Source organism: Malaclemys terrapin, chromosome 7 (genome assembly GCF_027887155.1).
Source record: "Malaclemys terrapin pileata isolate rMalTer1 chromosome 7, rMalTer1.hap1, whole genome shotgun sequence".
NCBI lineage: Eukaryota > Metazoa > Chordata > Testudines > Emydidae > Malaclemys > Malaclemys terrapin.
The window spans coordinates 49,270,209-49,292,649 of record NC_071511.1 but is presented as its reverse complement, the minus strand read 5'-3'; the positions used below and the strand labels follow the sequence as shown (position 1 = coordinate 49,292,649).

Below are 22,441 nucleotides of genomic sequence, written 5' to 3'. Positions count from 1 at the left end.
CTCTGCTGAGTCCCCTGTGGGTGCTTCTTAACCCAATACACAGTTCAGTACCAGCAGGAATGACCCAGGAATGGAATAGCGGTGGTGGGGCCGCAGCGCAGGACTGAAGATCACTGGGAGAGCTGGGGGGGGAGGGCAAGAACTGGAATAGCAGGGGGTGCTGTGGGGCAGGATGCAGGGGCATTGGCAGATCCGTAGAGGGGCTCAGGCCTGGAGGAGCAAGGAAGCTGCAGGTCAGGACTGAGGTGCATCGGCAGAGCTGTGTATGTGGGGAGGCTAGGGCTGGAATAGCAGGGGGGCTGCAGGCCATCAGCCATGCACTGTGCTTAGGGGCAGCACTATCAGTCCTTCACTTTCAGACACAACTGAAATTTACCCAAATTTGCCATGAGGAGGCAAATCACCACGTTTCTCTGCACTCTGACTGGGATTTCCCTTCCTTCGGCTCCCAGCATCTCAAAGCCAAGACCCTCCTCCCCAGCCTTTGGCAGAAGAACTGCTGCTCACCTGGTACCAATGATCTTCCTGGTTGGAGAGCACCAGAAAGCCTCCGTCATCAATGAGAACGCAAATGAGATCCTGCAAAAGGAGAAGAGCATTGGTCTGATGTAGGCAGCTCAGAGCTATGGGCAGCCCTGCTGGGCTCAGCTGTGTTCAGGCAGCCGTGCCCATGGGGGCAGAGCCCGGGCACTGCCTACTGGCCAAAGTCAAGCGAATTTCAAGAGAAATGCAAGCAGCACATGAAATCCCTGGACAGGTGACAAGGTCAGTCAGCCCTGCCCTGAGCACATGGTTCCTTGGGGCCCTCCTTCAGGATATGTCCTGAAAGCACATGGGTCTTCATGTGTTAAAGGGCTGCTGTACTATGTGAAAGGCAGCACTGAGATATAGCTGCCACATTAGGAGATATGGGCCATAGAGGGGATGGAACAAACCTTTGTAAAGAAAGTCTGTAACAAAATCCACCTCCCAGGGCAACGTCTGATGACAAGGGACAGGGACAGAGTTAAAGGTGTCTGCATGACTCTACGTGTGTTTTCGTCCTTTTTCAATTTGATGTGTTCAGGGGCAACCCTTAACTAAGAATTTCCTGCTTTTCTGATGAGTTTTAAATCACATCAGGGTTTTTCTACTGTGATTTCCTCTGGAGTTACAGATGGGTATTTTCAACCTTAACCAAAGTCTTTTGTCTTGGAATTTCCTTTGGGTTTTGAAAACATTTGTCACAAAATACTCTGAGTTGGGAGGCTTTGCAGGCTCTCCCATCCCTGTGTTGTGTAATAATTATCCCTAGCTCTTAGCATTTCTCAGCAGTAGAGCTCAAAGTGCTTTACAAAGGATCATGATCTCCATTTTACAGGTGAAAGAGGGGAAGTGACTTTCCCCAGATCATCCAGCAAGTGGAGCTGAGAATAGAACTCATGTTCCCTGAGAGTCACAGAAGGGGCTAGTTGTGTGACTGCAGGAGTCCTGCAAGGTGATGATGTAGATCAGAGGTTCTCAAACTGGTGGTTTGCGAGCTCCATTCAGGTGATCTGTGGATAGTTCCCTCTAAGATGTGCACCTGGGCGGCCACACACAAGAGAATGAAGGGCCACCCACCTAATTAGTGGAGCCGCTTAGGCATGGCTCCACTAATTAGGTGCCAGGACCCTGGAAAAGACGCACATGTAAGGTGAGGTGGTGGCTTTGGGGGGAATAGAAGGTAGGTGGGAGGGGGCAGTGGGGTGAGAAGAGGGTGGGGGGAACTTGGGACGTGCAGGGCTGCGGCGACCAGAGAAAGAGGCGACTTTCCCCAGCTCCAAGGCTGTGGCTGCAGGGGGAGGGCACATCCATTACAATAGAAAGGTAAGACTACTGATATTAAAATATGAGTTGTGTGCTTTTATGTGTAGAACAAAAAAACGTTAATTATTATTACGTTTTTTTTATATAGCGCTTCTTTCCAAAGCACTTTATAATAGTTAGCTAACGGTACAAACAACATTTGGAAAGATCATTAAGTGGTTCACCGAGACCATCAGCAATTTTCAAGTGGTCCGCAGAAAAAAAAGTTTGAGAACCACTAATGTAGATTGTAAATGTCAAGGGGCAGGGATCACGCAGGCATCATGAACGCCTGGGGCGCTACACACATGCTTAATAATAATGGTAAGTGCATGCGGGGTGAGGTGGGGGGCGGCGGTGCTGAATTTGGCTGCCATGCTCTGGACTCATGGCCCAGGGTAAGGGGCAGCTGTCCTCTTGAGCCTTCCCTGTACCACTGCTCACCTTGTTGTTGGCCTCACAGTCCATCTCGCAGCTCGTGGCGGGGTCGCACTGTCAATTCGAGCAAACACAAAGAAGCGGGGACAATTGTAAGCAGGGCAGAAAGCGGGGTGTCCGCAAGTGATCTGGCTCATTTGGAATCACATACATTTTTCCACTGACCACGTCCCAGCTCCTCCTGGCTGTACCTCCCCGGGGAGATCAGAAACCAACCGGGAGAGAAGGAACATGGACGTGGGAGGAAAGGGGAGGGGGATGTAATGGGATGATGGGTGGGAGGGACGGGCAAAGGAGGAACCAGGTCTGTGTGGGATGGAGGGGATTGGGATAGCTAGGGGGCTGGCTGGTAGGAGATACTGGCAGGGCTGTGCAGATCTGGGCTGAGCTGGGATCACTCCTGGAGCAGAGCGGGACAGGTCTGAGCAATCCCACTGGTTATCTCTGTGCTAACTAAGATCCCGCCCGTAGAGGCAAAGCCCAGCAGCCCTGCCCAGGAGTGCGACAGCACAGATCTTTCCCCTTCCCTCTCCCCACTCACCCTGCGCGTTCCCAGCTGATCCCGATCTGTCCGATTACTTGCCAGGACTTTAAACTTTTCAGCCCAAGCCTCCAGGTCGAGCTTCACTCCAACCACTGGGGAGAGGAAAGGAGGGTGTGGGAAGGTCACAGAGCGGCTCCCCTTCATTCCCACAGCCATGCCCCGCGCCCTGGAGAGGTGTGTTGACTGTGGCCAGCGAGTGTTGCCCCGTATGTTAAATCACAAGGAGCCAGACTCAGTACAGTAACTCCTCACTTAAAGTTGTCCCGGTTAACATTGTTTCGTTAATAGGTTGCTGATCTATTAGAGAACATGCTTGTTTAAAGTCGTGCAACGTTCCATTATAAAGTTGTTCGGTTTGCCCCGCTCCACCCGCCTGCCCAGCGCTCCTGCCAGGGAGCGGGGTTGGGGAGCGGGAGCTTGCCCTGTTCTGCCTACCTGGCGTTCCAGCTGGGGAGCAGGGTCGGGGCGCGGGGGCTTATCCCACTCCGCCTGCCCAGCATTCCAGCCGGGGAGCGTGCAAGACCCGACTCTGCTCCCTGGCAGGAGCGCCGGATGGGCAGAGTGGTCTAGCCCCTGCGCCCTGACCCCACTATGCCCCATCTCAACCAAGCTTCACAATCACCATTGGTGAGTACAGTATTAAATAATGACAAGTAGAGTAGCAGCTGTGTTAGACTGTATTCACAAAAAGAACAGGAGTACTTGTGGCACCTTAAATTTGTTAGTCTCTAAGGTGCCACAAGTACTCCTGTTCTTTTTGCAGTATTAAATAGTTTGTTTAAAATTATTTAAAACTTATACTGTATATGTATATAATGTCTTTTGTCTGGCGAAAAAAATTTCCCTGGAACCTAACCCCCCCATTTACATTAATTCTTATGGGGAAATTGGATTCGCTTAACATGGTTTCGCTTAAAGTCGCATTTTTCAGGAACAGAACTACAATGTTAAGTGAAGAGTTATCGTATAGTTGAGGGCTCAGGATCATCCTCCTAGTTCCCACATGGGCCAGAGGGAGGTGGCTGCTCCACATCAGTGGAACCACCCAGGGGAAGCCCAGGATTGACTGGACACAGAGAGCTCAGCCTAGAGCCAGGGGCACAGGTTCCAACTTTTCCTTTTCACTGGGGGTGCTCAACCCCCGCTTCACCCCAAGGCAGGGCCGGCTCCAGGCACCAGGCAACCAAGCACATGCTTGGGGCGGCACCTGGTAAGGGGTGGCGGGGGGAGCGCGGCGCGGCATTCCGTGGGGGGGGGGCGCTCCGGTGGCGTGGCGCTCGGTGGGGGGGGGGGCGCTCCGGCGGCGCGGCATTCCGCGGGGGGGAGGGAGGGCGCTCCGGCAGCGCGGCGCTCGGCGTGGGGGCGCGGTGCTTGGGGGGGGTGGCGCAGCGCGGCGCTTGGTGGGGGGGAGTTCTGGCGGCGCTTGGTGGGGGGGCGGCGCGGCGGCGTGGGGCGTGCCCCTTGGGGGGGGCCGGGCTCCGGCGGCGCGGCGCTCAGCGGGGGGGCGGCACGGGCTCCGGCGGCGCGGCGCTCGGCGGGGGGGCGCAGTGCTCGGGGGGTGGCGCGGCGCTTGGGGGGGGGCGCAGTGCTCGGGGGGGTGGCACGGCGCTCGGGGGGTGGTGCGGCGCTCGGCGGGGGGGCGCAGTGCTCGGGGGGATGGCGCGGCGCTCGGGGGGGGTGGCGCGGCACGGCGCTCGGCGGGCGGCGCTTTTTTTTGCTGCTTGGGGCAGCAAAAAAGTTAGAGCCGGCCCTGCCCCAAGGCCCCGCCCCCACTCTGCCCCTTCCAGTAAGGCCCCGCCTTCACTCTGCCTCTTTCTGCCCCCTCCCACAAGGCCCTGCCCTCACTCTGCCTCTTTCTGCCACCACTCCACCCCCTCCCCGAGGCTCCTGCCCACCCCCTGCTCTTCGCCCTCCCCCAAACCTCTCTCCGAGCCACCAAACAGCTGTTTGGCAGTGCCACCCCCTATCAGCTGTTTGGCGGCAGCAGGGAACAGCTGTGGCCGGTGGGTGCTGAGCACCACTATTTTTTTTCCAAGTGGAACAAAAGGGGGAGACCCCGAGCCAGGTTAGTGTCCTGAGTGGCAGAGCCCACAGCTGGACAGAGCGTATCACCCTGCAGGCTGGGCCCAGACAATCCAGGAGATGCCCATAGAGGGGCTTTCGCCTAGGTCTGCCATGCAGACATCTCCCCGGGCACCCTGACCTGCTGGCTTCAGGGTCCTCCCGCCAATGCTGAGCTCCACGGCTGTGCTGACCAGGATCCCAATGGTGTTGTTTTCGAGCTCCAGCCCTCTGTAGCTGGCTGTGGGGAGAAGAGAGAGACTGGAGACCACATAAGATGCGGGCAGGGCCACCAAGCAGGTCCCTCTGGAAGGGGAGGCCCTGGATCCATCCCTGCTGCCATGGCACTTTCTTAGATTTACAGAATCCAAGGCCGGGGGGACCATTGTGACCATCTAGTCTGACCTCCTGGATAACACAGGCCAGAGACCTGCCCCACAATCCCCCTAGAGCAGATCCTTTAGGGAAACCTCCAATCTGGAGTTAAAAGTTGTCAGTGATGGAGAATCCACCACGCCGCTTGGTAAATGATTCCACGACACCTTATTTCCAGCCTGAATTTGTTCAAAGGACCTCCCTGCCAGGCGGGGCTTGCGGTATTGCATCTGCTGGGTCGAGAGCTGGGCAAACCACACAGCAATAACTGTGTTCACACCTCCAGCTGAACCCTCCCACTCCCACTCAATGGAAAGGCTCTTGGGCTTCTTCTCCCTTCTAGCCTGATTCCACCTATGGCTGCCGGTCCACTGATGCTCCCACCCAGGGGCAGGGCTCTCTGACGGAGCCTCTGACTGCTCCAGGCCATGGATCAACTGGGGCACTGCAGAAGCATGGACAAACCATGTGCACCTTGCTCTTTACACGACTGTCTTCCTGGCGCCTAGACAGCAGGAATGCCTTCTGGTTCGCCAGCACCAGCGCATATGGCCTGGCAGAGTAACGCTGCAGGCTCAGCTAGTGCCGGGCACCTTGCTCACCATTACAATGCAATTCCCACCTCCAGGAAAGGATTCTCCTACCCACCAGTGGGCAATGGACCAGGATATCTGAACCAGCAGAGCCCAAGAGATGAAGCTGCTCAGGGCCAGATCTCAGGCATGTTTCCCCAGGAGCCCTCAGCAGGGCCTGCTCTGTACCTCCGGAGACATAGGCGCCAACTTCTGCTCCCGCCGGTGGGTGCTCGACCCCCCCTCTGCTCCATCCCCACTCCACCCCCTTCCCCAAGTCTCCGCCCCTGTCCCGCCTCCTCCCTTGAGCGTGCGGTGTCCCTGCTCCTCCCACTCCCTCCCGGAGCAGAAGTGCTGGGAGGGAGGGGGAGGAGCATGAACAAGGTATGCTCAAAGGAGGAGGTGGGGAAGAGGCGGGGGGAGCTTGGCTGCTGGTGGGTGCGGAGCACCCGCTAATTTTTCCCCGTGGGTGCTCCAGCTCCAGCCACCTACTATTCTATCAGTGCAAGCTTTCATGTAGCAATGCGGCCAATGCCAGCAATGTGGGCTCCTTCCGAGGGCTGAGTCTCTGGGGCTGTGAGCTTCCCCAGCATAGTGCCCTAGATACACTCGGGGAGTCACACATTAACACCACAGCTTTTACTTTGAAACCTATCTGGGTTCAGAGCACTTGCCAGGGGTGGCTGTAGTCTCCACTCAGTGCCAGCCCTGGAGCACCCACGCAGTCAGCATCTATGTCCGGAGGTAGCAGAGATGCTTCCAGCCCCCAGACACAGCTCCAGGCCCCGAGAGCCATTGCTGTCTCCTCTCTCGGTACTGCTGCAAAGCAGCTGAGCCCGGGGAATCCTGTCTCATTCCAGAGGGCCATGAAGCACTGGGCTAGTCCCTGCCATGCACACTAAGCTGCTGTCTGGTTGGGGTGCCGGTGCAGGGCGGTACTTACGGTCCCGGTAGGGCGGTTTGAAGATATACCCCTTGTTGTCTAGGCTGCGCCGATAGAAGCTGGCATTGAAGGGCTCCGGGTCCTCTTCCCAGTCGTCGGCAGCTCTGGAGGGGGCGAGGAGAAGAGGCCCCAAATCAGTGAGGCCATCAGTGGTGATAGCTCGTGTATGCCTCCCGGCCCGCATGTTGGGGCTGCACCCTCACAAAGACAGGGCTGAGACGCGAAGGGCAATCAAGGCCACTTACTTGTTAGGGAAAACTCGGGTGATGCCACCATCCGTGGCCGCAAACACGGCCAGGAGACTGTACCTGCAATGAGACAGGACAGGAGCACAGAGCGTTACAGCTGGCCACAGGGCACTCCAGCTCCTTTTCCCACCTCAGTGCTGCCCTCACTTCCATCTAGCTATGGTTTTTTTTTCCTACTGCCCATCACTGTAGTATCCGGGCCCCTTCCATGCCAAATCAATAGCAACAATGAAATCCCCCATGGACTTTGTGGAGTCCCTGGCACTTCTGCCTTGTCAGGGTTGAAACCCTGCTTGGGCTGGGGATGTTTTGGGGGCAGAGTTGGGTATTAAATGGGTGTTTGAATGAGTGCAATCAGTTGCAGCTGGGTCCCAGGGAGTTCTATGCTTCCTACAGCAGTGCATCACTGATGGCGGAAAGGCTCTCCCTAAAAGGAAGGTCTTGTGCAACGGTTCCTAAAGATGGTCTAACTCTGGATTCGCCTAATCTGGATCAGCTATTGAATGCACTGGAACTGTTACCTTGAGCGCCACCCGTGCCAGCAGGGAGAGCTTCCCACAGCCGTGCCCTGCCCCTGCCACCTACTGTTCTAGGAGTGCAAGCTTTCGTGTAGCAATGCGGCCAATGCCAGCAACGTGGGCTCCTTCCGAGGGCTGAGTCTCTGGGGCTGTGAGCTTCCCCAGCACAGTGCCCTAGATGCACTTGGGGAGTCACACATTAACACCACAGCTTTTACTTTGAAACCTATCTGGGGTCAGAGCGCCTGCCAGGGGTGGCTGTAGTCTCCACTCAGTGCAGAAGCTGGCTACTGCATGAGCCTTGCTCAGTGAATGAACATCAAGGTCCAGGCAGAAAACCTGGCCTCAGGTAGGGGTTTCACGGCTGCTAATGCTGGTATTATCTAGCCTACACGGGCCCCTCCAGAGCCCATTCCAGGAGGGCCCTGCCTTCCAGCTGGGGTTTTCCATGTGTGTCATTCACTAAGGGACTCAGTCTCTCTGCTCCCAGCTAGAATTGCCCCTGGCCAGGCTGCTGCTGGTGGGACTGGGTCTGGAATGGGGCTGTGCCTACGTGTTGAGGTCCTGGTCCTTCCACACCCTCTCCACCAGCTGCTGGGTGATTCCTGTGTCCAGGATCAGGTTGTGAAGGAGGAAGTTGTCACCTTGAAAGCAAGAGGGAGAGAAGAGAACAATGAGGTTTGTTCCCCACCCGGACCCTCCCCTGCGACCTGCCAAGCAGCAGTCTCCCCCCACCCAGGATTCCTGCCCCAGGGACTCTTGCCCCCTGAGTGACGGGTGAAGAAGGGTGGGTTCCCCTTGCCCTTTGGTCTTGGCTGCCTTTCCTCTCCGTCCACTAGAGCCCCTTCTCCATGCTGTCTGAGCCGCTGTGCCATGGCACAAGTCGTAGACACAGGAAGTGGGCTGTTCTGCACCAGCCACGAGGAAGCTGGAGCTGGAGAACTGCAGAGACAATCCCAGGGTAGGGCAGGTGGGAGGTGGATTCGGGGGTCCCACATGGCAGCCAGCTGTGCAGGTCCCTGAGCTACCGAGCCGAGTGCCTCCTTTGACCTTCTCTGGGACATACTTACCATTAAGCAATACAGATATAACCACTGGGGAGAACACAGGGCTTGCAGGCAGGCATCTCTGCCAAGGTACTCTAGTCCTAATCTACATCATCCTCTGCTAGCCCAGCCCAGCTCTCCATACACAGCTCTGCTGATGTCGCTCACTGCCAACTTGCAACCCCCTTGCTATCCCAGCACTGCTCTGTAAATGCCCCTCCATCCTGCCCCGAAGCCCCCCTGCTATTCCAGTCCTTCATCCCCCCAGCTCTGCTGATGCTCCTCAATCCCAACCTGCAGCCCCCTCTGCTATTCCAACCCTGGACCCCCACCCCAGGTCGGCCGACGCCCCACATTCCTGCCCTTCCGCACCTCTTCCTGCTGCCCCAGCCCGGCTGGCCCTCTCTTAGGAACAGACTATCACACGGTGTGCTGCTTTTGGGGCTAGGACCAACGTCCGCTTGGCATCAGAGCCCACCAGCCTCCTTTGGCTCACGAGCCGATCCCAACCTGGAGCTCAGCCCTGCCAGGCGTGTGCCCCAGCCTGCTGAGTCAGCTGCTGATCTGGAGAGGTGTCGTTAACCGTTTATCCCCCTATTCATCCCCTCAGCCTGCTGTGACTCTTCCCGACCCAAAACCCTCCCTTTCTTCCCCAAGAGAAGCCCAGGACCGCTCTGCCCATGCTGGCCCCTGTGGTACTTACACTGTTTGGAGTCTGGGGTCACCTTTTCCATAAGGGCGATAAAGTTTTCCAGGAATTCTGTGTTGTTATCCGACAGGTCAAGGTCTTTGCAATATTCTCTGGGATTAGGGTGAAAAGATTTGGCATTTGGAAGGAGGAAAAAGTTACTGTCACTTTTCTCCCGCTCAGGACTGGTGCAATCCTGTCTGTGTGCGGGTGTGCGTGCGCATAGGGCTGCCTGTATATGGGTGAGCGTGCACGGGCTACATGTGGGCTGATGCCTTTGTGCTTCTATGTTCGTGGGGCTGCATGTGCAGAGTGAGTGTGCGTGTATTTGAGGAGGTGTCTGGGAGGTGTATATGTATGCAGCACCCTATATGTGTGTGCACACATGGATTTGTGCGTGTATATAGGCCTCTGTGCTCAGACGTGTCTATGAGGAAGAACCTACACAAGTGTGTGAGGTGGTGCTGGTGAATATGTGCAAGGGGCAGATGCTGGGTGACATTTGGGTGTGTGAGTGGGCCTGCACTATTTGCAAGGGCTGCGTGGAAGCATGTACATTCACCAGAAAACTGCACATTCAGGCTTCCCACAGTGGCACTGCATCATCACCCAAGAACCACTGGAAGTTTATGAAAGAGTAAGTGGCTAATTTCAGTGGAGACAGCTGCCACACTGGAATTTATCAGCCATATCAACCCTGGATCAGGCACTGCTGCCGGCTATCTTGATACCTAGTCAGCCATGCCATCAAACACCATGGGGGAAGGCTGCTAACGCTGCGACAGCACAGCACCACCGCCAAATGGGCTTGCTAATGTCACTGAATGGAAGTACCCTATGAGCAGTCACTGCACCCTCAGATTGCTCCACGTCTGCTCAGATAAGCTAGGGATTGCTGGTTGCTTTTAGACTTCTCTTTCGGTTCTTGGATTCAATGAGCAGAAATAAGATGGTAGCACATTCTTCAGCCCCAGTGGGTCTTTGGTCAATTGCCCACGGCTCCTTCCCTTACGCTGACTCTTGTCATGACAAACCCCGGGCCTTTGTTGTCAATGTACCAGGGCTCAGCTGGCCACACATGTGAGTACTAGATAGTGTGATGGTACTAGATGCCATTGCAACTTCTCTTAGCATGCAGACCAGACATGCCAAGAATATCCACAGTGCTCTGCAGCCTGAAAAGGACCCACAAGTGTCCTCTGGGTGAAACTTCACAAAAGGAAACACCTGCCTCTGGGGTCTGAGACGCGAGGGAAGCAATCAGATGACATGCAACTACTTGCTTTCACTAGCAGGAGGGGTGACTATCACTGCCGCACGGACAGCAGGAAGTAGCCAGAAGCAGTGTCCTGTCACTGGAATGCCAACTAGAACCAATGGATGGGCAGCATCACCTGGAGTGACAAAGCTGGTGCCAGCTGCTATGACTCCCCAGGAAGATGGTGCCACCTGGCAAAACAGTATGATCCTTCTGACATTACTGCCCAGAATGGTGGCAAGAGCTCCTCAAAAGACAGTGCCCTCTGGCACAGAAGGATGAGGCTTTTCAAGGATGACAGCTTGAAGGGCCATAAAAGACCTTTGAAGGGAACACCAAGTAAGGTGAGATCTTCAAACCTACCTCTCTTTCTATGGGTGATGACTGGTACCTATCACGGTGGTATCAGAACACCTGAAAGCACTTACGCAGCATCTATCAGAAGTACTATTTGCTGGGCTGCCTAAAATGGGATCTTATAAAGGGTGAAGGCGAGGCAGTTACAGAATTTATAATCCGGCTGCTGATCCCAGGTCTAGCTTTGAGGTGACTTAATGGGATGGAGACCTTGGAAAAGTCACCAAACACTCATCATTGGCTGACACAACACCCAGTAGTAGTTTTTCTCTCAGCCCTTCCATGGAGGTGAAGGCCCCATTGCACTCACCCTGTGCATGCAGCTTCAAAATCCAGCTAACGTATAATTGCTGCAAGTGTCGCCGCAGGTGAATTAGCCAAGACTTGGGGACTGTCTTCCTGTCATAAGCGAACTCTAACACTGGGGAGGAAAACTGTGGAATGTGGCAGGCCCTCAGGTGAAATGGGAACAAGGCTGGAGGAGATGGACATGGTTTGGTGTTTGAAGGCCTCTCGCGCTGGAGTGCCTTCTCCAAAAAACATCTGATCTATATAACTTCAGATGCTGCTGCAATAGAAAACAAGATGCTTCCAGATGCCATGGCACGGCTGAAAAGAGGCCCAGGGTTTAATAAGCAAAGACTCTACTGACCACATTAAGTCTGGGAGGAATTTCCTTTGATTTCCATACCACAGGTACCTATTTCCAGGTCTGGGTTGCACCTGATTAGACCAGGACCGAATGTGACTCTAGTTTCTTTCTCATGTTATTTTAGTAAGGGTGGGCCTCACAGTTCAAGACAGGAATTCTTCAGTGGACCTGGAGAAGCCTAGGATTCAATGACCATGTGCATGAATTCCCTTGTCACCTTAAGAAGCAGCTGGTCTCTCTTTGGTAGGCCCACTCTATTGAGAATGCCATTCTAAAACACGGAAGGATGCCTATACTGAGCTTGCAATACTGGTTAATGATGTTTGATGGCATTCAGACTACAATGTCTTACGTTACAGACTGTTACATATGGGTGCCTTTATGTGCCATGATGTAGGTATTTTTTATGCTATGGCATTGTGGCCATTGAGGACTGATTGTGATGGCCTCAGAAGTATCCCCGCCTATCAAATTGCCAGCAGCTATTTAGGTGTTTGCAAAAGAACCACCACATCCCCAAACACATGAATTCTTACTGCACACGGAGGATAAGCCATGGCTGTCTATGGGCCCAGGATGAACAATTCAGTAGATTGAGAGACTCCTGAATATGAACAGCATTAGAATCGCGAATGCTGCAGATGGCATCCTGTGATTTGACCATGTGGCCAGGAACGCTGGTGACGTGAGCAGGTAGAGTGGTGGAGCACAAAGTAGGTTAAGCACTTGATGACTGGAGACTGAGGGAGTATAGATTAGTGGTTAGAGCAACAGATATAGGAGACAAGACTCCAGCATTCCTTCCCTGGCTCTGTCACTGACTCACTGTGTGACCTTGGGCAAGCCACCTCGCTGCTCCATGCCTCAGTTTCCTCATCAGTACAATGGGGATAACTATACCTACCTGCCTCACGCAGAGGGTTGTGAGGATTTGTTTATAAAGAGTGTGGGGACTGCTAGATACAGGGAGCAGTGGAAGTGTATCAAATCGATTCTGGTTCGTGCTCCATTCACCAAGTGCTCAGCATACCACGTGCTCTGACAAATACGCTCCCATTGCTGGGGCTGCTGTTTGTATGCTCCAGTCACAGCAAGCCACATGCCCATCAAGTTAGCCTCACCAGCAAGAAAGCAACCTCTGGAAGCAAGATCTCTGGCAAGTCAGTTGTTCGTATTTTTCATTCAGTTAGTGCTTTTGTAGACTCCGCTCTTGGAAGGAACGGAGGGAAGGGGCAGAGAGGGAGGAAGCAGAGAGACAGCTCTGGGGTCTGTCTCATTGGTGGCAGTTTCTACTGCACACAGCTTCTCTCATCTTAGCAACATGTAAATAAGTTGGCCAGCCATGCTTTACCCAGGTTACTGTATTGGAAATACCGGTATACACATACGCACACACAGACACACTCGTTATACATATCTGTACCTTTTATATAGATAGATAGGTGCTGGATTAGCTGTGTAGAAGAACATGTACATCTGGCATAGATGTGTTTGTGTTCTGCAAAGAACCCCCCAGTAGCCTCTGGGGGTCCACTGTTGTCCCAGTCCCCACAGTGTGTTGATATCGGACCGCAGGCACGCACTTGGCCTGGAGTCCTGTCCTAGGGTGCATTAGAAAATGAAGGTAATTGATAATTTAAAAGAATAAACTGGATGGTGTATGTGTGTGAGAAGTGTGACTGCATGTGTGTGTCTGGGTGTGAGGTGTATGAAATTATATAGGGCCAGATTCTCAGCGGTGGTAAATGAGTGTTGTGCCATATGCTGATTGACACCCGCTGAGGATGTAGCTTGGAGCTTACGATATTCAGGCCTGGAGTAACTTCGCTGAAGTCAAGGGGATGAGTTTGGCTCAGTCTAGGTTTGCCCTGAGCGAGCTCCTTTTGGGTTCCATGTCAGCCCCAGGTGGGAGTCCCTGTCTCCCAAATAACCACAGCTGCAACGTGTCGCTCAGGAAAGAGAAACTAACTGCTTTTAAACCTGCTTCCGGCCATGCTGGTGCTACTTCCCCGACAGCTGCTGCCTCCAGCTGCTGGGCTCCCATTGCTTCCAGCCGCCAAGTACCCAGGCATCAGGCTGCCTCAATCACGCCAGGTTCCTCGTGCCCATGAGTTCTGGTGTGAGGGCTGCCTTCCTGGCCACTGCGCCAGGGACTGAACCGGGGACTTCCAGAGCTAACAGCACAGGTTGTCCAGGCTCCCATGCTGGCATCTGTAACATACTCATCTCTGCAGATCGGGCACCGTGGGGAAGCCTGTATCACACTAAGCACGAGGGTTACACTGGCATGATATTGCCCCTTGCTGCCAGACTGCCATCACTTCTAGGGATAGGGTGCAAGTCCCAGCTGCTGTTGCCTGCCAGGTGCAAAGTGCATGGGAAGGGGTCAATTTAAGGACTGTCGTTACAAACTCTTGGCTCTGTGGCATTGGTCTCCCTGGCTGGGACAGCAGCTGAGTCCCCCTTGCATGGGGCAGAGCGGGTCCTGCAACCTGCAGGGCTTTCTAGCCTTGTTTCATCAGTTTAATTATTACTGCTTTATTTTAATTATGCTGAAGTATCAAATGTACTAGGAAGGAAGGCAGATCCATGTCCACAGGATAGCAGATGGCAGGGTATATGGATGCCCATGGGGAACGCTTGGGGGTCTGAGACCCCTGTGGAGTGGGAGCATCTCACAACACCCGGCTAATGAGGGCAACTGATGCTCACCACTGTGTGACCCTGATATCAGCCTAGAGCATTGCCTGACACACAGCAGGCCCAGCTCTGGGGCTCAGATCAGCTAGTCTGCCCTTCATGGGCTTGGCTCTGGTGTACACTGAAGTGACTCCTGGGGAGAAACAAAGTGGTGGGGAGGGAACCCCTGGGCATCCCATCTTTAAACAGCTCTGCAACTTGTGACCACATGCAGCAGATGTGACTCTTCTTCTCACCAGGTCAAACGACCCCAGGAGAGGTGATCGGCGTGCACTGTCTCTCTAAAGAGCTGAGGAGTGGACTCATGACTGGCCCTGAAATAACTCTAGTATTATGGGACCTTCACTGTAAAATATGGTAGCATTTTAAAAGCATATTATTGAAAGGTTGCCAGTTCTCATGATTTCATTGCAAGGCTCTACATTTGGTGTTTTTTCTTAAATCTCCAGCTCCTGGAGGCTTGGGATTTGGGAGAATCTTGGCTCTCAAATTTAAGAAAAGTAAGTTTCTGGCCTTTGTGGTTGTGGAGAAAAGCTTGAAAACCAACCAGGAGGCAAATAAAAAGAACCCCCAGGTGGATTATTTTGGAAAGTCTCCTGATTTCTGAGGGGCCTGACGCACGATTTGTGAATGCCTGGCGTCTGAAATAAGGGGAGGGAGAGAAAAGTTACTGGATCCTAATGTTCTGGCTGAGGCAATTCTGTGACAGTCCAGGTAAAGTCTCTGTATTTCTGACAAAGCCACAAACTCGATGTTCTCCCACTTTCCTGCTGGTTTTTACATGTTTGAGGCAGGGAGTCAATTTCACGTGTACCCACCATTTTGGCGTTGCTAGGTCACTGCGCACACAGCGATCTGACCAGGACTCTTTTATGCAAAACTATCCAGATGATGCAGTGCCGCTTGGACAGATTGGACTTGAAAAGAGCAGCAGTGGAGATGCATCTGTATGTGGCAGGAATGCTTAAGGTGTAACAGCACTAACAACAAGGGTGTGTATATGTGAAGGTGGGGTTCATCTGGAGGGGCATAAAGTCCCCTCTTTGTGTGAGCAGCTGAGCAGGGAAGCCATATGGTTTTAATTTCCTGCTGCACTGTGCAAGGTCCGAGTCGCCTCTTTCCACTCCACCAATATGATGGAAGTTGTCATTCCCCTCCCATCTTCTAAGCTTTTCACATGATGGCTAGAACGCATTGTAGATTCCCACACCCCTCTGTGGCTCAAAGATCTATAGGCGTCCCAAGGTCATCTTTAACTACAGCCACCTATATATCTACACAAATGCGTACAGATATATGTGCTTACACACGCACAGAGATATTAATATGTGATATATGGTTTCTGAAAATTGCCAGGGGACATATTAGAATTGATGGGATATCATACAGTCTTATTGACACTCATGTAATCTCATATGGTCCTCCTGGGACAACTTACAGTCCTTTTGGTACCCAGGGCTATCATAGGCCTTGTAGGTTAGGGAAGCAATAACACAAGATCCTATTTTTTTTCTGATGTGTCACAATATTGATACCAATTTGGAGCAAGAAACATTCACAGAACAGATTTCAAACTGGAAGATTCTTACCTATTATTAGAAAAATGGTTAATATGCAATAAATCACTACAAGGCAATTCCTAGTTTCTCTTCTCCTTTATAAACTACATCATTTGGATTTGAATTTCAAACAGTCTGAATTTCAAACTGTTGGATCGGGCCTTCTCTAACATACATGAACAATACATTGGTAACACAATGGATTTCTAATAAAAAGCTAGAAATTCATCAAGAGCTTCTGGTAATGTTCTATGCTGGGAGCTGAAGTTGGAGTCACCTGACCGCTATAATGTACAGTAGATTCTCATAAGATGTGGGTTGGTTTTTTTTAATAACATATGCTTTGAAATTTTATGTCTCTAGTTGTCACCATCTCTGTTTAAATTGCACAATCCTTAAGTGTCTCATTAATATTGACTCTATGCCTTATAACGAACATTACTCTTCTGGAAAATTCCTATAGCATTTAAAAGAAAATAATCCCATTTGAGTTCCATGTTATATTAAGGGTACATTTATAAATGGCTTATTAAGGGTCAATGAATGATTAATGGATGTTATAAGCATGTTACAGACATGAGTAGTATGTGTTATAGATAGTTATAAGCACATCAATAGGTGTTATGGATGATTCTAAGATGTGGTTATAAGCAATCTATTGAGCTGTTGGACTCTATAACAACTGTATTAACCATTTATTAACCCTTTATAAATATACCCTTAGTAAAAAGTGTGACCAATATTTCTATAGATTTTTTCCTATAGATTTTAATAGAAATTTCTGTCCCTGCTAGAGAATTCTACAAAATAAAAACATCTTGTATAAAGGAGTTCCTTATGTACTAAGCCCTATCAGTTTTTAAGAGTTATTTCTATAGGACCCTCTGAGTCCAATCCCTATTACCTCCTATTAGACTTTTCAATATGAGTGGAGCTGGGTGAACAAATTGATTGGTAAAATTTTCACTAAATAAAGTGCATCATTCAATTGGCTCTGATTCAAGAGTGTTCACCTGGCATTTTGTGAAAGCCTTCGCAACTCTTCAGACATCCACAAATTTTAGTCAAACTATTATTTCTTCAAAAATTCACGCCAAAAGTGTGTTAAGTGCTACTTGTTATTCTGCTGTTTAAAATCAAACGTGTTTGGTCAACCAATCAGTGACCAGAAACACCATGTGACTGACACAGCTAATCACGTGAGCTGAATAATGAATCATTGACGCAAGCGATCCCAGCTCTGAAAACGATTGTTTGAAACTATCTGATGGACACCTAGGAATAAAGGACCTGTTTGCAGAAACTCAGGCCTGGCTCCTAAACAAATCTGCCATTCTCTCTTCCCGAAAAAGGACCTTAACTTGAACCAAATATTATCCATAATTGAACCGTCTGACCCGCACAGCCAACATGACTGTATGATGCCACAGCAATCCCACTATGACTTCTGGGGTTGTCTGCTGCTCTATGAGACTTTTCAGAAACTATACCTCTATATGTACATGTATATATGCCTCATATACCGCTATACATATATACTGTGCTCGTGTATATAACTGAACAGAAGATAGACACGGGCTGCCAACTGTGGTGGAGTCTCAACAGAGTGCAGGTAGCAGCTACCGTCTCAGAGAGGCACACAACACACACAAGAGACAAAGAGTAAGACAGGCACAATGAAGTGGCATCAGTTCTGGAGAAGAAGGGTGATGAGAGGGGATATTTGTAGGGGTGGAGGTGGAAATGGGAAGAGGGGAGTTGAACTAGACCCGGGGTTAGCGTGGGGAGCGTGTTTAAATGGACACCTCAGCAAGCACACACGCAAAGCTACCTGGGAGCAATGAATACATGTCCCTCGGACTCAAAGCTGTTTGGCAGCAGGAATTCAAAATCTGCAACAGAAAGGCAACGTTATCCGGTGGGGGTTTCAAACAAAGGAAGGGGCTTTGGTCTCAGAATATGAGAGTGAGAGAGAGAGAGAGAGAGAGAGAGGAATAAACGAAAGAGATCAAACAATTGACTGATTTTTAACAAGAGAAAGGAAGGGGAATTCTGTTGGTAACTGTAGCATCGCACAAGAAGGAGAGTTATAGCCAATATGTTGCCAACATTAGAAAGATTTGGTGATTTGATTGGATTTCTTTTTTTTTTGGTTTGTGCTCTGAAATGCAATATATTTCCTCTGTTGTATATGTATGAATACAGGCCGTATAGTTACATATACACACATACATATATATATGTGCACACATTTATATATATACGCATGTTCAGTAGGTCATATGGGCATCTCTCTCTTATGAGGATTGTTAACAACGAAAAGAAACCACATGCTATGCTTGTATATGAAGAGAATTACTACAACAATTTTTTTTTGTAATAAAAATCATTGTTCAGGCATCAACATGGCCAAACCAGGGTCCTTTATGAAGACAGTCCAACCAAAGACTTACCCACCAAATTAAAATCAAATGCAATGCATTGTGGGGGTGTTGCTGCCTTCTGGCTGCCAATCGTCTACAGCTCAGCAATAACCATCCCCCTTGGTCAGGTTGCAATGGATCCTTTTAAATCTGGATTAAGATGAGGCGGGGGGAGGATCTGAAGAGGCTATTGGAGCAACCTAGGCTAATCTTCCTGCTCTTCCAATGGAGGTTTTCCGCTCTGGCTCTTGCAGATTCAAGGACCAAAGCTGAAGACCACAACGTTATCTCTCTGCATTTCCCTCGTTCTGTGCTAGTGGTTTTCACTGCCATCGCCATTATCCAGGGCCGGCTCCAGGCACCAGCGTAGCAAGCAAGTGCCTGGGGCGGCCAATGAAGAGGGGGCGGCACATTCGGCCGTTCAGCGGCAAGGCCGTCACTCCCTCTCGGAGCGAAGGATCTGCCGCCGAATTGCTGCCGTAGAATGAAGTGGCGGTAGAGCTGCCGCCGATCGCGATCGCAGCTTTTTTTTTTTTTTTTCTGCTTGGGGCGGCAAAAATGCTAGAGCCGGCCCTGCCATTATCTCCTGGTTATGTGGCCACTGCATCTTCTCGGTACAAAACCTGGGGCTGGCTGCCAAGAAGAATGGGCGATATTTGCCCCAGGGGGCAATGTGTTGCTGAAGCCTGGCACAGTGGGCCCAGGAGAGGACCTGATGGGGTGGAAAACAAAGGAATCAGCCAGGATCCGTGCAGCTGTTTGGAAAGGCAGAGGCTACACCCATGACTAGAAAATCCTTGGGTTGCTGAAAGCAACTCTCCAAAGCAGAAAGTTTCATTTTAAGTTCCAACAAAGGCTAAGGTGTCCCCAGACCATTGGGCAGGGAATGGGTGAGGAATGAAGGCGAGGGGTTATCAGTCGTATTAAACATGGTTTCTCTTTCCTTAATGGTGGGTATGGCACCAGGCGTTTGGAGACACCCTGGCTTTCCAGCCCAATCATGGATGTTAATTGCAGCCTTGGAGAATGGATTCTGGCTTAGACAAAGGCTAGAGCAGCATATATGGGGATGGAGGAATCTCTCCCAGATGACCCAAGTGGTTTGCAAGGAGGGAAAACAGGTGGGGGAAACCCCTGCCGTGCATTTGGCACATGCCCAATCCTATTGGGATTTGATGGCCTAGGTGGCTAGTCCAGCAGGGCAGGGTCCTTTGCCTTGCTCCCCCAAGGGGATGGCTGTTGCCAGCTCTCCATTGCAGGCCATTTTCTGACAACACAGGCTCGACTAGTACAGCCTGTCTGCATTTTTCACAAGGACCTACATACTCATAAATATTCAGAGGTTAGCCCTACGAGCAGCCAAGCCCCTCGCCCTTCCCGCCATGTCTTCCCACAGTGCATTGCAAGACACACAAGGCTCTTTGCCAGGCAGCACAGCCATAGGTTGGACTGTTGTTTTCTGTAAGGCGGGGTCTGGATACAAGCCAATGAGAGGAGGAAGAGGAAAGGAATACAAAAACACTAGTAATTATTCCATCAGCATTGCCATTACAGGGTCACTGGGAGGAGGCAACTCAAGGCTGATAGAACAGGGCTGAGGGCAACGCTCCCCTTACCTTTCTCTTTCCTTCCCCTTCCTCTGTGTCTGTCTCTCTATGGCATCTGTGCCCCTCTCTGTGTCTGTCCATCCCTCCCAAGCCTCTGAGCCTCTCCTCTCCGTCTGGCTGGGGGAACTGATAGAGGAGTGGGTAGCTTCCAGTGGTTCTGCTCAACCCACTGTGGAGTGGGGTTGTAGGTCTCCTTGGTGGATGTGGGGTGGGAGTGGGGGAAGGAGGGCAATGAGAGCCACATTCTCTCCATTTCCCCAGCAATCTGCATGCCTCAGAAGGTGCAGAGAATGCGACTGGGAAGCTAAGTCAATTTTCCACACATTCTCTCATTACTTTAAACCCATTGGCTGTGCTTTTCACTTGATCACGGCCCTGATTCAAAGCCTATCCATCGACTCTGACAGATTTTGGGTCAGGCCCTCTATGAGGCACAGAGTCAAGCCAACATTTTCACCAGTTGGACTTTAATGAATCCCACAGGATCTGGAAAAGCAGACTGAGGAGGGACCTGGTATTTTTCAAACGAAATAAGGGTTGTTGTAACAAGGACAGGGATCAATTGTTCTCCATATCCGGTGAAGGTAGGACAAGGAGTAATGGGCTGAATCTGCAGCAAGGGAGAGTTAGGTTTGATATTAGGAAAAACTGTCTAACTCTCACAGTAGTTCAGCTCTGGAACAGGCATCCAAGGAAGGTTGTGGAATCCCTGTTGCTGGAGGGTTTAGGAACAAGTTGGACAACCCCGTCAGGGCTGGTCTAGGGTTACTTGGTCCTGTCTCAGCGCAGGGAACTGGACTTGACAGCTTCTTCAGGTCCCTTCCAGCCCAATGTTTCTATGGTTTTATGATCTCTCAAAGTATTTCAATGCCTCTTTTCCAGGGAGGCATTGGGCAGCCTTATTTATGGAGTCACTGAACCAAATTCTGCCCTCAGTCCCATCCATGCCCTCCCATTGTATTACATCGATGTTCCTGAGAGTAAATGTGTCCCTGAACCAGACCCTGACATGTCTCCTTTTGGTTTGGAGAGCAGGAGAGGCAGAGTTGGTCCTTGGCTGCCTGACATCTCTGGATTTCCGTGACAGGGTTTTCAGACTCAGTTCTCCCCAAAAGGCAGGACCATGTCTTGCTAGTGCCTGGGCAGGACCAGCCATTTCCTCTCTGTGTTTGTATCACAGATAGAGAAGCAGTGAAGGCAGATGCTGAAGGGTAAACTTTGTCCCACTGCACAGGGTTCAGGGATGGAGCACCATTAATGCCACTGGGAGACTAGGGGGGCAGATTGCTGGGTCAAATTCAGAAGTTATTATTCAGCCCCTACTCCTGCTGAAATTCGTGGGAGTTCTGCCTGAGTAAAGACTGTAGGAGTTGGTCCAATCTCTGGAAAGCTGTGCTTATGCGAGGCCACATCCTGAGAGGTGACCAGCACCACCCATTCCCACGGAATGGGAGTTGCTAGTTGCTCTGTATTTCTCGGTGTCTGGCCCTTTATCTTGAGCTACACAAAGGATGGAGAAAAAGGAAACCATGGAAGGACAGCTCCATCCAAACTCATCCCCCTTTATTTTTCCACTGAGGACGCTCCTAGATCCCGATCTAATGGCCACTGAAGTCAATGGAAAGACTCCATTAACTTTAAGGGTCATCGACTCAAGGTTCCACTGCATTGTGGGAAATTCATGTCCAAGCAGCATCACACCAGATTGTACTGTATACACCTAGACCCATTTACTTGAATACACTGTGCCAGCCAACTCCACCTTTGGTGCCACCAGACCCAGGATATCTCAGGCGGCTGCAGCTAGCTCGGAACCCCGAGGCTTTCTCTACACACACACATTTGCAGCACATGGACACACGTATTTAGGTTTAAGAGCTGTTCATTTGGGGATAAACCCTTTCCCAATCGACTTAAACTAAACCATAATAACTTGGATTTAAACAACAATAAGAAAGTCCTCACTCCTCCATTAAACTAAATAGGCCTAACATCACACCTGGAGTTAAACCAGTGCAACTCAACATGTGGACCAGCATGACATAGCCACGGCTGGGACTGAAATGATGCACCGACACACAATCTGGGGCCTTCCTAATATGACAACTGAGACTTGATCCTGGAAGAAAAGCTTCGATTCACACATGCCATGGACCTTTCTGAGATTTCAGCCCCTTTCTCCTGCTCAGCCAACATCTTCCCACTCAGGAGGTCTAACGCTTATTATGATTAGTTTTTAAGCGATCACTGGATCTAGTTCCAAGTACCGCTGAGTCTGGAGGTCTCTGCACAGCCCTATCCCATTCAGTTTGAGTTGTCTTGAAGAGGAGGGACGCACAGGAGCAAGGATGGGAGGAGGAGAGATTTGTAGGGAAGGAGTGAGAGAGGGAAAGAAGAACAAGAAAGGGGGCTGGGGGAGGCGGAAGAGCAGGATATTAAACTAGCTACGAAAACCTTGCTGAATCAAAACATAACAATTCCATAGGAGATGGACTCTTTAACGATATCAAATCGAATTTCTGAGCAATGCACAGGGAAGGAGTGCAGAGATAAATAGGGACAAAGCTCTCATGAACATAACAAGACATGTTGCTTTCAAATAAAGGGGAAAGAACTGGAGGGAGG

At 51.1% G+C, this 22,441-nt stretch overlaps 1 protein-coding gene across 2 annotated transcripts in view; it reads right to left on the bottom strand.

The window, feature by feature from the left end:
- Window positions 1–22,441, bottom strand: part of CACNA2D2 (calcium voltage-gated channel auxiliary subunit alpha2delta 2) — a 597,809-nt gene that overhangs the window by 8,492 nt on the left and 566,876 nt on the right. For both annotated transcript variants that reach the window (XM_054035873.1, XM_054035874.1), the window contains 9 exons: window positions 17,618–17,678; window positions 9,276–9,373; window positions 8,080–8,170; window positions 7,006–7,068; window positions 6,761–6,864; window positions 5,013–5,111; window positions 2,807–2,901; window positions 2,272–2,319; window positions 508–579 (listed from right to left, as the gene is read on the bottom strand). In XM_054035873.1, coding sequence (XP_053891848.1) covers window positions 508–579; window positions 2,272–2,319; window positions 2,807–2,901; window positions 5,013–5,111; window positions 6,761–6,864; window positions 7,006–7,068; window positions 8,080–8,170; window positions 9,276–9,373; window positions 17,618–17,678 — 731 coding nt within the window. The remainder of the gene's footprint in view (window positions 1–507; window positions 580–2,271; window positions 2,320–2,806; window positions 2,902–5,012; window positions 5,112–6,760; window positions 6,865–7,005; window positions 7,069–8,079; window positions 8,171–9,275; window positions 9,374–17,617; window positions 17,679–22,441) is intronic.